The sequence below is a fragment of the Ictalurus furcatus genome, chromosome 19 (genome assembly GCF_023375685.1).
Source record: "Ictalurus furcatus strain D&B chromosome 19, Billie_1.0, whole genome shotgun sequence".
NCBI lineage: Eukaryota > Metazoa > Chordata > Actinopteri > Siluriformes > Ictaluridae > Ictalurus > Ictalurus furcatus.
Window position 1 is genome coordinate 406,093 of NC_071273.1, and position 15,797 is coordinate 421,889.

A 15,797-nucleotide genomic window follows, 5' to 3' on the forward strand; every position below is an offset into this window, starting at 1 on the left:
TCCATCACACATGGGGCAAACTGTGTTAGCCAATCCACCTACTGAGGAAACTGGAGAACCCAGAGGAACCCTATATGGAAAAGGGGGAGAACATGTGAAACTCCACACAGACAGCCACTCGGGATGCTGGAGCTGTGAGGCAGCAACTTGTATTTTATCAACAAAGCATTTATTTAATAGTTCAATGCACATTTCTGTCAGTCTACAGATACTTTCAATATCTGTCAATATCTATGCCTTCCAAAAATTTTCAGTCAGACCAGGTTTTCACACTTGGTCCATTTCATTGTTTCAAGTGGTCTCAGATCAATGACTCAGTATTTTTTTGTGCATATTTGAACACAACCAACTGAACTTTTAGAGGTGGTCTGAGTACAGTCCACTTGTGCAATGTGAAAACAAAGTGGTCTCAGTTCGCTTCATATTTTCATTCAACCTGAGGGTTGCTGTACGTACATACAGTACTGCGCAAAACCTTTAGGATTTTTTATTTTATGACTTATACAATTATCGAGTCAGTACAAAGAACATTTTAGATTCCCAAACATTAGTTTTCCAGCAAAATTAAATGTTACAGAAAAATGTTTGTATGTCATTAAAGAAAGCAGCATATTATCATGTAATATCAGAGGATTAGAAACTACGTTTCCCATCAGCCACTGCACCATGTCACATGTCTCTATTCACCCGTTTCACGTTTAGCTCATTAGCACTGGTGTGTATATATAGCCATGTTCAGTACTGCACTGTTGTCTTGTGTTGTTTATTGTGTCCGCATGTATCACGCTATGCTCATCCTTGTTTCATGCAAGTCTTGTGTGGTTTGCTTTATTTGATACTTTATTGAAGGTTTCACTGAAATGCTGCATTTGCATCTGGCTCTAATTCCGAAATGTGACACATATTACATAAGAGACACTTTTCAGACAAAAAACACAACGAAGGCTATTGGATTTTGCTGCAAGAATAAGAAGCAAGAGGGACAGTCAAAGTCTCCAGAAGAACTGTGACTGGTTCTGCAAGAATAAAACTTACAACTCATTTCCTCATAAAACTGCACTAATTGTACCATAGACTACTATTTTTATTTATATTTTAATTTTTTTGTCACACCAAATATTGACTTTGTTTCATTTACTACTGTTTACTGCTCATTATGGTATTTTTTTTTTCAATGTATAAACATTTAATTTAATGATTTTGAAGGCATCTTTGCTTTACAGCATTTCTTTGCATGAGCCTAAAACTTTTGCACAGTACTGTACATAGCTGAGGTTCCCTTTCAAAGGGAACTCAACGTTGCATGAGCTCCACGCTGTGGGAAGTGCCCTCGCACGTGACTGGCATGTGAAGCTTGTGTAAAATCATGCCTATTTATAGGTCTGCCATGATCAGGTGATGTGGCAATTAAGTGCGTTGCGTGATATAAAAACAGTACCTGTGAACCGTGCCATCAGCCTTATTATCTTCAACCTCATCAACCTTATTATCTTCAGCGAGACTGCATGTTGGTTGTTTGTGTAATGCTCTCAAAAAGACTCTTCATTTCTTCTCTATCGTTTAAAAAAAAAAGAAAGAAGTCTCTACTTTTCTGTCCCTTTAAAAAAAAGAGAAGAGTATGAGTGAGAGGGAATTCAGGAAGTGTGTTATGCCTTCCTCCTGTTTCATCACGAGGACAGATTGACACATTTTCTGTGTGAAGTGTCAAGGGGTGGAGCACACCAGGGCAGCCATCGAGAGGTCTGACTGTGCACATTGTGACCGCCTTACAATCAGGCAGCTCCGCTCACTGCTCGCTCTCTTCGCGGCCAAAAGGAGCTGGGTTTCAGAGCCTGCTGCTGCCGAGGCAACCAGCCAGCTCAGGTCCTGGGGATCTCTTATGGATCTGGAAGTGCAGCCAGAGACAAGTGCTGCTCTATCTCTTGCTCTGTCTTCCGGGTCCAGCTCTCCGCCAGATTTTGGAGCTTGCATCGCAACTCCTTCCGCTGTGGAAAACCAAAAAAAAAATTCCTCTCTGACTCCGAGGAGCCAGAAGGGTGTGCCAAAAACGGAGAGCAGCTCTCAAGCATATAAAGTGCTGCTTGAAGTGATTACTAAGGCTGGATGAGCTTTTTTCTCCCCAGTGAAAATAAATCTCCCTCACACTGCAGAAAACTCCCCTTTTTCCCAGAAGTGTATCTCAAAATATCACGCTTCTGGGGAAATCCATACATAGCTGTATTTATAACCTCAGGATGTCAGTTTATTCTGCCATCGGGTGGAATGAACGGCACAGCTATATAGCTATGCTGAACGTGGAGGAGGCGCTTGCCAGCTACCTCTCTCCATCGACAGCAGGTAATTTAGGGGGGCCAGCTTTGCCATCCAAACCATGTAAGGTTACCTCGGTATTGGTGGGAAAGGCCTATGAGGTAGTGGGTCTTGCTTGTGGGTCACTGCATACAATGTCAGTGTTGCAGGCCTACCAAGCAGACCTGCTGAGTGAGCTCGACATATGACAGCATAGTGGGAGCCCACGAGTGGAGCCCGGGTCAGCGCTAATGCTAGGGATCACAGTAGGCGAGTGTGGCGGCCCGCCTTCCCCCCAGATAGCTAGGGGAAACGGGTGGCCACAGTCAAAGCCTGCTAATAGGCCTGATCTGAGAATGATCATAAAGGCCGGGCAGACAAAGAAGGAGTGGTCCTGAGGGGCCTCAGAGGGCCGTATCAGGGGACATGAGGTTGTTAGGGCAGTTAGCCCCCAGTGCTACTGTAGGGCCTCCCCTAGCCAAGGCTGTCCCAAGTTTTCAGTATTCTCTGGTCAGCGAGCTGTCACAGGGGAACAAAAATCTGATGCTTTCCCTCCAATAGAATGTGGAAACGTTAACGTCACTAAAGACCATCTGGCAGCGTAGTAACTACTGTCAAATGTGTCTCCATGGGTTCTGTCTACCATAGAAAAGGATTACCAGGTTAGTTTTAGTGGTGGCTGAAAAGTCAGAGGTTTTGTCCGAGGATGAACCCTCTGAGAATAATCCGTGTCTCTGAGAATTTGGAAATGTCCCCAGTTTCTAGCCTTGGGTCACACTCTAGGGGTGTCCCCTTATTGTAAGACAGTAATGGCACACACCTCCCTCATGGGCTGGGGCATGGTCTTAGACAGCTGTCTAGCTCACGGTCTCTGGAGCATGTTTCTAAAGCAAAGGGCACTCACATTCTTTCTTCCTCAATTGAGAGGTCACCATTTATCGCTATTTATGACAGACAACACAGCAGTGGTCTCATATATAAACCACCAGGGAGGATTATGTTCATGCCCCCTGTTCAGGTAGGCACAACTAATTCTTCTCCTGGCAGAGGGAAAATTTTTGTCAGTGAGTACAATGTACACTCCTCCCACACCATTGGGGCTGATCCCACAAGTTCTTGCGAGAGTTCGCCAAGACCGTCTACGTCTGCTGCTAGTAGCACCTTATTGGCAGCTCGAATATGGTTCTCAGTGACAATATCCCTGTTGGAAGGCACTCTTTGGGAGATTCCCATCTGCAGGGATCTACTGTCTCAAGCCAGAGGTCTGATTTATCACCCTCGGCCGGAACTATGGAAACTGTGGGTCTGGCCCCTGAGTGGCACCAGCTCATAGATTCTGGTCTCACAACTGAGGTTGTAGAGACCATGTTGAACGCTAAAGTGATGACTTTTTGTCTTGTGGTGTGAGGACCTTGTCAGCTTGACCCAGTGAACTGCACAATAGCTACAGTCTACGAGTTCTTACGAGGACATTTCTCAGCAGGGTTGGCTCCTTTTACAGTCAGAGTCTACATGGCCGCCATTTTGGTCAGCCACACCCCTATTGATGGAGCCTCTGTGGGGCAAAATCCTCTATCTTCGAGGTTTATGTGTGTTGTCAGGTGGCTGAGGCCCATTCGCAGACAACGTATACCTTCCTGGGACCTTCCTGTGGTCCTGGAAGGTCTGTCAGGTGCCCCTTAGAGTCAGGGCTAGGGGTGTTGCCTCCTCAAAGGCTTTGTCCAAAGGGGTATCCTTACAGGATATGTGTGCTGCAGAGGGGTGCTCTATGCCACACACATTCATTCGATATTACAGCCTGGATATACATTCAACCCTGGGCTCGAGTTTCTGGAAGTGACCCTCGGGCTCAGGTATTTTTGTACAGGCCATACCCTCAGTATGATGGAGTGGGTATTGTCGTATCCTCAGCATGTAGCTCACGCAACGTTGAGTTCCCTTTGAAAAGGAACGTCTGGGTTACACATGTAACCTTGTTCTCTGAGAAGGGAACTAGACGTTGCTTAGCTTTGTCATACTGGGGCATGCCTGTGATTTGCATCTTCACTTCAGATAATAGAGGCTGACAGCAAGGTTCAGGCGCTTAATTGCCACATCACCTGATCATGGCAGGCCTATAAATAGGCATGATGTTACACAAGATTCAGATACGAGTGTGTGTAATATATCTAATGTATGCATGTATTTTCTTTACTCCAACCACTCACAGCTAAACAGTCAGTAGCCCTTTGGCATGAAGCATGAGTTGATTTTGATGGTTCAGCTTTTTTTATTTATTTATTTTTTAATGCTGCTGGCATTTCACTTCAAATTGATTTTGCTTGCTCTGTTTTTCATCCAAATCATAGCATTTTAGCCAAATGATAGAATCATGCAAAGTAACCATTTTGAATGAGCTTCTATGGTAAAGGAGTTGTGGTATGAGTAACACATAGCAGCTAGTTCCCTTTTGGGTCCACTTCAACAGAAGTATGGTTCATTTAAAAAGACCTATATGTGGAAACACCCTAAAATGCCAGGTATATGATTTGATAGTTATTCTCTATGTCCATTTATTAGGTTTAGCTTTTTTTTATTTTAGCTTTATTAAATTTTAACAAAAATTATTAAATTGTACTTTGTACAATAATTCTACAATGAACAGAATCAAACATATTGTATGCTAAGTGGTGACTGTCAGCTTTTTTTATTAATAGAATTTATAATAGAATTCTATTTATTAATAGAATTAACTTAACCTTTGGTTAAGTTATTCCTTTCATATGCACTCAAATGCACTACATGGCCACTTTATGGAAAATGTAGAATTACAGTCTCCCTTCACTGGAACTAAGAGACCCAAACCTGTTTCAGCATGACAATGCCCCTGTGCACAAAGTGAGCACCATGAAGACATGGTTTATGAAGGTTGGAATAACTCGAGTGTCCTGCACAGAGCCCTGACCTCAATCCCACTGAACTCTTTTACGATGAACTGGAACACCAACTGCACCCCAGACCTCCTCACCCAACATCAGTACCTGACCTCACTAATGCTCTTGAAGCTGAATGATCACAAATGCCTATAGCCACACTCCAAAATTTAGAGGTACAGATGTGGCCTTTAAGAATGCGTGTTTTTTTCACGCAGTTTCACACAATTTTTCACATGCGATCATGCGGTATCTTGCAGGCACAGTTCTACAAATTTAAAATGATTTTTTGTGCTTCACACAATAACCACCAGGTGGCACATGGAACAACTCAGCTGTAGCTGAACACAGCACAATAAAAAATTGGAATGTGTGGTCGGATGGTTCACTTAAAAATATTAAATTTCTCATCAAAACTTATGATAAGCCTAATTTAAACAAGTTTTTAGTTACAAGATTTAAGTATATAAAGTGAGCTTGATCAAGGTGTCCAGGTACCCAGCAGAAAATAATATTAAAACTCTTTGCTTCAAGAGATGACAGTTTGAATAAAATCTTCACGATTGTTGGGTGATCAGTTTTAGTAGCTTCCAATGCTTCAAGACACGATTTTGATTAAGTTATTATTAAAAAATGCTTTTGTGGAGCAGTCTCAATAAACTTCAGTGGCAGTAGTACTACTGGCCTCTGATCAGGGTTGTGTCTTGCTGCTTGTGTTACTTGACCTTAGTGCAGCTTTTGATACTATAGATCATACTATTCTCCTTGATAAATTAGAAAATGTTGTTGGCATTAAGGGAACAGTCCTCTCCTGGCTCAGGTCTTATCTGACCGATCGTTATCAATTGGTAGATGTAAATGGAGACTTCTCCACGCATACTGAGGTTACCTTTGGAGTTCCACAGGGTTCTGTTTTAGGCCCACTGCTTTTTACTTTATATATGCTACCTCTGGGTCAAATTATTTGTAAACATGGAATTAGCTTCCACTGTTATGCTACAGTTGATACACAGTTGTATGTTTCAGCGAAGCCAGAGGACAGACAGCAGCTTAGTAAAGTTGAGGATTGTGTAAAGGACATTAGACGTTGGATGTTAACTAACTTCCTTTAACTTAATTCTGATAAAACAGAAATACTTGTATTAGGACCACGTGTAGCTAGAAATAAGCTTTCTGATCACATGGTTACTCTGGATGGACTTTCTCTTTCATCATGTACAGTAGTAAAAGACCTTGGAGTGATTATTGACTCCAGCCTATCATTTGATGCTCATGTAAATAATATTATTAGGATAGCCTTCTTTCATATCAGAAATATTTCTAAGATAATAAATATATTGTCACTACATGATGCAGAAATACTAGTTCATGCATTCGTCACCTCTAGATTAGATTACTGTAATGCCTTACTGTCTGGATGTTCCAGTAGGAACATAAACAAACTCCAGTTAGTCCAGAATGCAGCTGCTAGAGTCATAACTAGAACCAGAAGATACGACCACATCACCCCGATCTTATCCACACTGCATTGGCTCCCAGTGAAATCCCGCATTAACTATAAAATACTTTTATTAACTTATAAAGCACTAAACGGTCTCGCACCACGGTATATAAGCGACCTTTTGGTTTTCTATGATCCACCACGCCTACTTAGATCAAAAGATGCAGGCTATTTGACGATACCTAGAATAGTGAAGGCTACAGCAGGGGGATGAGCTTTCGCTTATAGAGCCCCACTGTTATGGAACAGTCTTCCTATTAGTGTTCGGGACTCAGACACAGTCTCAGTGTTTAAGTCTAGGCTTAAAACGTATTTGTTTACTCAAGCCTACCCGGACTAGACTTTCTCTTATGCTAATTCCCAGTCCTAATAAGCTTTTCTCTCCCTTTCTCCTTCTGCCGCGCCACACACGATTTTACGGAGATACTAGAGATCCTGATCCTTTCTGATCTCCGGACCTGCCTGATCCGTTTCGGATGTCCTGCCTCTGGATGGAGCTCTAATCTACTCCAATTCCAGACTGCTGGGACTACGGCTGCTTCTAAGGCCATACAGACTTCATATAAATCAGTAATGAACTTTTTCACAATATCTGTTGTTACCCAGATGAGGATGGGTTCCCTTCTGAGTCGGGTTCCTCTCAAGGTTTCTTCCTCTTAAAACATCTTAGGGAGTTTTTCCTTGCCACCATTTATCGGCACCATAGGCAGCAAAAGAAGCTTTGTGACATATTTTTGGTTACAGTCCGATGAACAGTGTATGAGGAGACAGAAAAAGTAAACTTTCAATGACAAAAAACATTTTAAAAAAAAAAAATAATAACAATAGCTACTTCTTAGAAATTTTGTCCAGTATGTGGTGCTGTTCTGAAACTGCTCAGGTAGCATCTGGGCATGGTAGTTATCATGCAGGAAAGCGTTCAAGAGTTATAAGACCAGTAGGGGGCCGAAACGCTGCAGGCAACCTCAGTGTTATCAGCCTAACGGTGATGGCACCTACCAAGTTTTGTCACAATCCCTCAAAGAAAATGATATCTAGGACTCACGGTTCAAAAGTTATTAACAGAAACATGAGTGTAATTTTGGACAGCTGGTGGCACAAGAGGGATTGAGGTAGAGACTCCAGATTTGATGTATTAACACAGCAGGCACACTCTATCTGTGTGCCAAATTTCATAACTTTCCCACAAGCATTTCTATGGGCTGCCATAGACTAAATAGTGGAAGAAGAAGAAGAAGAAGAAGAAGAAGAAGAAGAAGAAAGCTAACGAAAACAAGAGGGGTCTTCGCCCCTTCGGGGCTTGACCCCTAATTATACAGCTCCATAATAACTGCCTACATGCTAACTATACATGAGAAGTATTAAAACATAATACTTTTATGATTTTATTTATTTGTGTAAACTTGTTAATTAGAGTGTTAATTAGTTTTTTGTGTGTCTGTGCCCAGGGTCCACTGTCTCAAAATTCATCCCTGGGTTTTAAGTGCTGGCTGCACACTTGTGAATATCCATCATTTTTCATCAGTGTGTAGACTGATTTAGTGTTCGTAAACAAAAAGAGATTTCTAACCTGGCTAGAAAGAGACATGATTAGATACAGTGTTTTAGTATTTAGTTTGCCATACTGTTTAACTAGTTAAATTTCCCTTTAAATGTGACTTTATCAGTGACATTAACACATTACCTGTGTAGAAGTGAGAAGTCTCCATCTTTAAACTTCAGAGGAGGCTCCATAGACTGATCACTCTTCATGGAGATACAGCTGGGTGCTGGTGATTCTGATCTCTTTCCCTGGAGTTTACTGCACAACATCATAGACAGTCCTTTAGTGATTTATATACACACCTTAAAGTTTTTATCTAACATTCATTTAATGTAGTCTTAATTTTACTTATAATGAACATTTTTTTCATGCTAAGTGTGGACTGTCAGCTTTTCATTAATAGTAAATCATTTGGTTAAATGATTCCTTTCATATGTACTCAGTAAATAATTAAGATATAAATATTTAATGACTAAAATACAAGGACATGCTAGGTTACCTGTTTTTTGATGGTGGGGAAACATTATCTGTGTCCAGATCAGGACTCTCCATCTTTGATTATTAAACTTTGTACAAACACACAGCTGAGTCCTGAAGAGTCTGAGAAGAGCCTGAAGACTCTTCTGCTAGAATGGATTGCACTCCTAAAAACACAAACAAATGCGCAGTTAAACATCACAATAATATTCACATCTTTGCCCTAAAGAAAAATGTTGCTCTTATAGTAAAAAAGAAAATTCCTGTGTTTACAGTATTGAGTGATTGGCCTACACCCCCCGCCCCCCCACCCCCTTTTTGTTTATATTTTAAAAAAGTTTTAAAATTTAGCACATGAACTCTATGTCGGTACTTTAAATGTACAAAATATGTTAAAAACAGTTTTTGTAGAGAAAAATGGCATTCGTGCAAAAAAAGTGTCACATGACAGAATTTATCCATCAGTTGGGGGAAGAATAGGAATGTGTGTGCCATCCAGTGCACTGCAAACCTGTGACACAAGATGCAGCAAGGAATTACGGTATGCAGTTTCATTGGCCTCCACTACATTCAGCAGCCTTTTCTTTAATAGCTGCATATACACATCGATGGACAGTCATTTTACTAACTCTGAAAGTTTCCCCCACTTCACTTTACTCGGAGCAGGATGCGAGCTTGAACGGGGCGAGAGCAATCTGCTTTCTGGTCGGAAACGGTGGTCAGAGGCAACCTGCGATGGTTACAGCTCTCCAGCATCATGGGCATGGCTGGAGTGGGACCCATTTTCAGCTCGGGAGTTTAATGCCCAAGACTAGCCCATTTTTTTCGTGGTGGAAGAACTTTGATAAATGAAGTGGCAGTTCAGTTCTTTCTATCTCGTTATATTTATTACTGACATGTTTCAGCTAGAATATAAAGATATAAAAATAACACGACATACTGAGTATTTTTTTCTGCCACAAAAACTGCAACATTATGAAAAAAAATGTTTGTTTTCATTCAAACAAATACGAAGTATTTCAGTAAGAAATATACTTTTTTTTGGCAGCTACATTGCGCCATGGCATGTGACGACAGTTTGTTTATATCTCCATGGTAACAACCGGAGTACGTGCACTTGTGTGTGTGTGTGTGTGTGTGTGTGTATGTCTGAGTGAGAGATAGAGAGAGAGAGAGCGCATGCACGCTGAGTCAAATGATGTGAGAAAGCATCACTTTTTAATGCATAAGTAGCTGCGTTTCCATTAACTTGCTTAATACGCAATTTGAAATTGCGAACTATAAAACGGGTAATGGAAATGCGTGAATTTCGAAAAAACTCAAATATCGCAAAAAAGTTTATATGCTCGCATGAGCTGGTTTTTCAGACAATTTGACAAAGCAATATTTTGAAAAAATGAAATGGAAATACATGTCTCGCATTGCGGTGGATGCAGTTGAAATCACTGTGCCAACACACGTCAGATCTTTTTGAAATCCTGTTTGGGCAACCTCCACACACAGGAGTTGGGCCTGTGACAGTTCCTCATCCTGATCAAGCAACATGTGATGATGCAATGTTAAATTACTGTGCAACCCTGTCCTCTGCTCTGCTCTCTATCCACAAGCAGGTAAAAGCAGCGCTTCCAGCTCCAGCCATGGGCATGATTTGAAGCCCGGAGAGTTTAATCGTGACCAAGGACTTCAGCAGGGCCAGGTGGAACAAACCAAGGTGGATGGGACCATTCCAGGTTCTGTTCGTCACTCACTCCACAGTAAAGGTCAGCCAGAGAGCAACATGGGTGCATGCTAGCCACAAGCTGGAAAAGACAGGACTGCAGCAGGAGAACTAGATCGCAACTCACTATCACGAGGCCTCTAGGAGGACCAACGCTCACAAGCAACAACACACACACACACAAGAACCTTTCCCACCAAACTCTCCAGGATATTGGAATAAGTGATATTTGGTCAAATGTCCTCTTACTGAGATTAACACATGCATTAGAGGCATTGTCAGCTTTCCATGTAATGGTAGACCAGACACTGATGAGGACTTAGAGTGGGTTAAAAGGACATTGCAACAGAGCCCTGGGCATATAGCAGTCAGAGACAATGTGAATAAGACAGGTGGACCTGAATATCTGAACCATACATGCGTGTACTATCTGATTAATTGGGGTCCAGATGTGGGTGAGATACAGAAGCATGCCTTTATCTCTTCGCACAACAGCACCCAGAGCTCCCTGACTGACTATTGTTGTAGATTAGGCACAAATCAATAAACCTTGGCACATGCCCAGATATTGGCCGCCTCTTAAACCGTCCTGCATCACCTTTGGTCATAAGAATCATTGTCAACAGTGCTATCCACATAACGTAACACGCCCCCTCATTGGACAAACCCATAATGGCTATTCTACCATATCTCCTAGCCCTCGCCATACTCCCATTGACTATGGGCGTCCATCTATATTCACAAAACACCTTCTGGCAGTATGCTAACCACACTGTGCGCCAACACAATATCTCAACCCACCGCTATGTCTGTGTTCACTTGCCACTTTCAGTGGAGATCCCATTTTCTCTCAGGCCCCTGGAGAGTGTGGCCAACACCACCCTTGCCAAAATGGCATGGGTCAATCTCTATCGATGGAAAGAGAGACATTTCTGTACTAACTGCTCTCAAACTGCTAATCATTCTTCATTCTTCAACTTGTCACTCCAATACACCAAAGGAATCCTGTTTATGCCTGACTGGTATTGGATATGTGGTTCACAAGCCTATTTCTACCTCCCCGCTAATAGGAGTGGCATTTGTGCCCTCGTCCAATTGGGAAATCCGATAACCCTGATACATCACACCCAGATCGTGCGTAGCATGAGGTCACTAAAATATGAGGATACTTTCCTCCAACCAAGCCTTTCTAAGTGTTGATATTCAGGTTTTGGACTTTGTTTACTCTCTTGACCTCGATTCTCTGCCTAGTCTAGTTTATGCTTATTTGCCTAATTGTATGACCCTTAAAGTTGTGGAATTTGGAATTACCCTTTCAGGGCTCTACGGTAACAATTTCTTTTAGGAGCACTTGTGCTCCTAATTACAAAAATTTAGGAGCACGGTTGAAGTTTCGTTTTAGAGATGGTAACATTAATGTGCCAAAATATAACACACAAGTAGGCATGAGAGAACTTGAGCTTGTCAATTATGATAGAATTTAGGAACATAGTGTGAGCCATGACAAATTAATTTACCTTCTGATAAACTAAATCTAATATTTTCAGTTCATTTTACAGACTGTATGCAAAAAACAACCGTTAACCTGTTCTACCTTGTAAACAAATACAATAAACATCAATGTTCAGTGTTTGAAGTCTGCTCCTCTTAAATATATTTAAAGCTACACTATTAGACATTTCCACTGTCATGGTTCTGGGCTGGAGTCAGTTCTCGAACCGCTCTGTGTATATTGTGTAGATATCTGAATAATCTCATATAGGATGTGATTGGGTGAGTTCATTTACCCATCAGATATATATACATTTGTATATATGTATGTATAAAAATATATATGTACTTATGTGTGTGTGTGTGTGTGTATATATATATATATATATATATATATATATATATATATATATATATATATATATATATATATATTTTTATATATTTTTAGATATATATGCACACATACATACATGTATGTACGTAAGGGGCTGAAACACTAAAATACTCTCAAGCTGAGCAGGAAAACAAGGTGTGTAAATGTCTATATGAGTTTGTGTATATGTATAAGTTAAGTGAACATGATATGAGCAGAGCATAAGGACAGATAACATACTTTGCATAGCACTGTAGCAGCTAATCCCAGACAATGAGATTTATCGGTCTGGTAGTCCTGCAAACAGTGATAACGCCCAAGGCAAATTTTATGGTAAATCTAACTTTTTGTCCAGTTTTCTAATTTTTTAAACAAATAGCTCTCACATGTAAGACAAAGCTGCATGGAAACAGTCTATTTAGAATTACATTTTTATAAGGAAGAAGATGGAGAAGAATCTAGGCTCAGCCTTGGATATCTGTCCAGCTAACTCCCCCGGGGATTACCGACTTTGCCAGGGAGAGGTTGAATATCTCTGTGAACACTAGCGCTAGCTGGTCAGCACAGACTCAAAGGACCCGAAGTAAGATGCTGTGTGGTCCTGCAAGCTTCCTGGTGTTCACTCTCCTGAAAGCCTTCCTCAAATCATGCTCCGAGATGATGAATGCTTTTCCCAGTCTGACACTCCCTGCATGCATGCTGCTATTAATGATAATAATAATAATAATAATAATAATAATAATCTGCGATGGACTGGCACCCTGTCCAGGGTGTACCCCACCTTGTGCCTGATGCTCCCTGGGATAGGCTCCAGGTTCCCCCGCGACCCTGAAAAGGAGTAAGCGGTTGAAGATGGATGGATGGATAATAATAATTTTTTAAAACTTTATTTTATAGAGCGCCTTTAAAAGCAGTTTCAAAATTATACAAAATTATAAAAGTTGATAAGAATAACAATAATAATAATAATAATAATAATAATAATAATAATAATTAGACATCAGCAGTCAAATGCAAGTTTAAAAAAGTAAGTCTTAAGTTGAGCTTTAAAAATGCCCAAGGTCTGAGCTTCCCTAAGTTCGAGAGGAAGAGAGTTCCAAAGGGAAGGAGCAGAGACAGAAAAAGCCCTGTCAGACATAGATTTTAAGCGTGTTTGTGGAACAGTTAACAAATTACACTGTGAGGAGCGCAGTCTGCGATTTGGGGTGTAAAGAATTAATAAAGCGAATAAGTAATGAGGAGCCAAGCCATGTAATGTTTTGTATGTCAGCATAATAATTTTAAAATCGACATGGGACCAGAACAGGAGCCAGTGCAAGGACTCCAAAACAGGAGTAATATGATTGTATTTCCTGGTCCCCGTCAGGATCCTGGCAGCAGAATTTTGTACATATTGGAGTTTATTGATTTAGACACTCCAGCTAAAAGGGCGTAACAGTAATCTAGCCGAGTGACAACGAATGAGCTAATCAGCTTTTCAGCTACAGAGAAGTTTAGCATAGCGTGCAGTCTTGCTATATTTCTGATGTGAAAAAAGAATGCTTTAACAGTGCTCTGAACAAAATAATCAAATGTACGGCTAGTATCAAAAATTACTCCAAGGTTCCTCATTTTACTTTGAGTCTCTAGAACAGAGCCATCAACAAATAGAGACAGTGGACCAGCTTTGAGAATTTGCTGACGGGAAGCTATAAGCATAACTTCTATTAACTTCTAGCCGCTATTCAGGCACAGAAAGTTATTATTCATCCATGTTTTTATCTCATAAATACAGACAGAAAGAAAACAAACATCAAGGTTTTCACCAGATTTTGAGTGAATGTAAATTTGGGTATCATCAGCATAAAAGTGATAACGGAGGCCAAGCGATCACAGCAGATGCCCAAGTGGAGATAGATAAATATTGAAAAGTTCTTCTTATATAAAATCGTTTCACAATAAAGAAATTACTCACCTTTAGTCACCAGTGCTTGTTGTGTGACATTAACTTAACCGTTTCTGCCTGGCGTTGAAGCTTTTGTTTTTACTCTTCCAACCCTGCACAAACTGGAGTCGAGTCCGAGAGAGAGACACTTTCATTTTAGGAGGAAAGATTCATTACATGTGATGAGTCGTTTGGGACTGAGTCGACTCGTTGGAATCTGACTCGCAAATTTAAACTTCTGTAATCTATCCTTTTGCTGCATTATGTTTTCTTTATTTTCTAATGCACTTAATCACGCACAGAGCAACATACTAGCAGTAATTTATCCTCTCTGTAGTGCACTTACATAGGAAAGAGACTGCAGTAAAGTTAGTTTCACTTTCACCTATTCATATTTCTGTCTTCAGATGCTGTAGAACAGTAGCTCAAAAAGGTTAAAACGTACATTATTATTGCTCATTATTGGTTATTATTATCTACTTATTCTTCTCCTTCCTCTTCGTCGTGTTCTTCTTCTTCTTCTGCTTCTTATTATTATTATTATTATTTGCACAAAAAATATAATTTTGAAAAAAAATATTTAAAGAAAAATGCAATAGCTCCTTAATGGGCAAGAATATTGTTAAAACAAGTTGTACAATATTATGCACCAAAAATGAGAAAACGCTACACCTCTCATTTGGTGGCTTTATCTATTACTGTTTTATTATTTATTTATTTATTTATTTATTTATTTATTCATTCATTCATTTAGGGGAAAAAATAGATTCTATATGGTGTGACCTATTGATCCAAAACAAGTATCAAAATATCTTCCCTAGAAATGTACTACACCCTTCACTTTTGCAAATTTAACTGTTACTGAAGTTTAACTAATTCCTGCTAAATTATGCTTCCCACAATTAGTTCCTTGCCTTGAAAAAACAGAATAATACTTATAACTGTGTTTGCATCTTATCCTGTTATATACACTACAATCTCTCATTAAATGTACATAAAGAAATTATGAAGAAAAATAAAGCTTGCATGAAAATACACATCACTGGTGTCTCTGGAGACTAGTTGTAGCTAATACAGTTATAGCTTTCTAGTACAGTTACTAAACTACTAATAGCTAATAAAAAGCTTGCCAAATAACATATAAATAAAAAAAAACAATTTTTACACCAATTAGCATGTTATTTAGTATGGAGATGTTACGCCACAGACAGCAGAGGGCGCTGTGGCTCGACTCCTGACGAGTCACGTGACATAGTCTTTGTTCGCTCGCTTCCGGATTGAGCATTTTGCATTAAGTGACTTTAATTTGCCCCAGGTGTCCATGCTTTGAGTTAATCATGTTCTTTATTTAAATGCCTGGGTGACTGAGCACTGCGCTCAGTATTATATCGTGTCTTTAGTTGATCCTGGTTAGTATTGTTTGGATCAGTAGTCTCGTATGGTTTCCATGCCTCGAATGTTCTCGTTTCCCGGTGAAGACCGCGTTTACTTGAATCGTGAGTTTTGTGTCTAATAAAGTCTGTGACCTGCACCTGCATCCGCCTCCGGTCTACGTTTCGTAACAGAA

The 15,797-nt window shown here is 40.3% G+C and overlaps 1 protein-coding gene across 4 annotated transcripts in view; it reads right to left on the reverse strand.

Moving 5' to 3' along the window:
* The window catches only part of LOC128623038 (NLR family CARD domain-containing protein 3-like), a 46,898-nt gene extending 32,202 nt beyond the window's left edge, over window positions 1-14,696 (reverse strand). The window contains exons 1-4 of one of the 4 annotated variants that reach the window (XM_053649893.1): window positions 14,261-14,696; window positions 13,088-13,134; window positions 8,745-8,889; window positions 8,387-8,503 (exon numbers count right to left, since the gene is read on the reverse strand). In XM_053649893.1, coding sequence (XP_053505868.1) covers window positions 8,387-8,503; window positions 8,745-8,797 — 170 coding nt within the window. In that variant the 5' untranslated portion in view covers window positions 8,798-8,889; window positions 13,088-13,134; window positions 14,261-14,696. Of the gene's footprint in view, window positions 1-8,386; window positions 8,504-8,744; window positions 9,007-13,087; window positions 13,309-14,260 lie in introns of those variants that run through there. The other 3 variants (XM_053649896.1, XM_053649895.1, XM_053649894.1) reach the window with 3 other exon arrangements.
* Window positions 14,697-15,797: the final 1,101 nt, after the last annotated feature.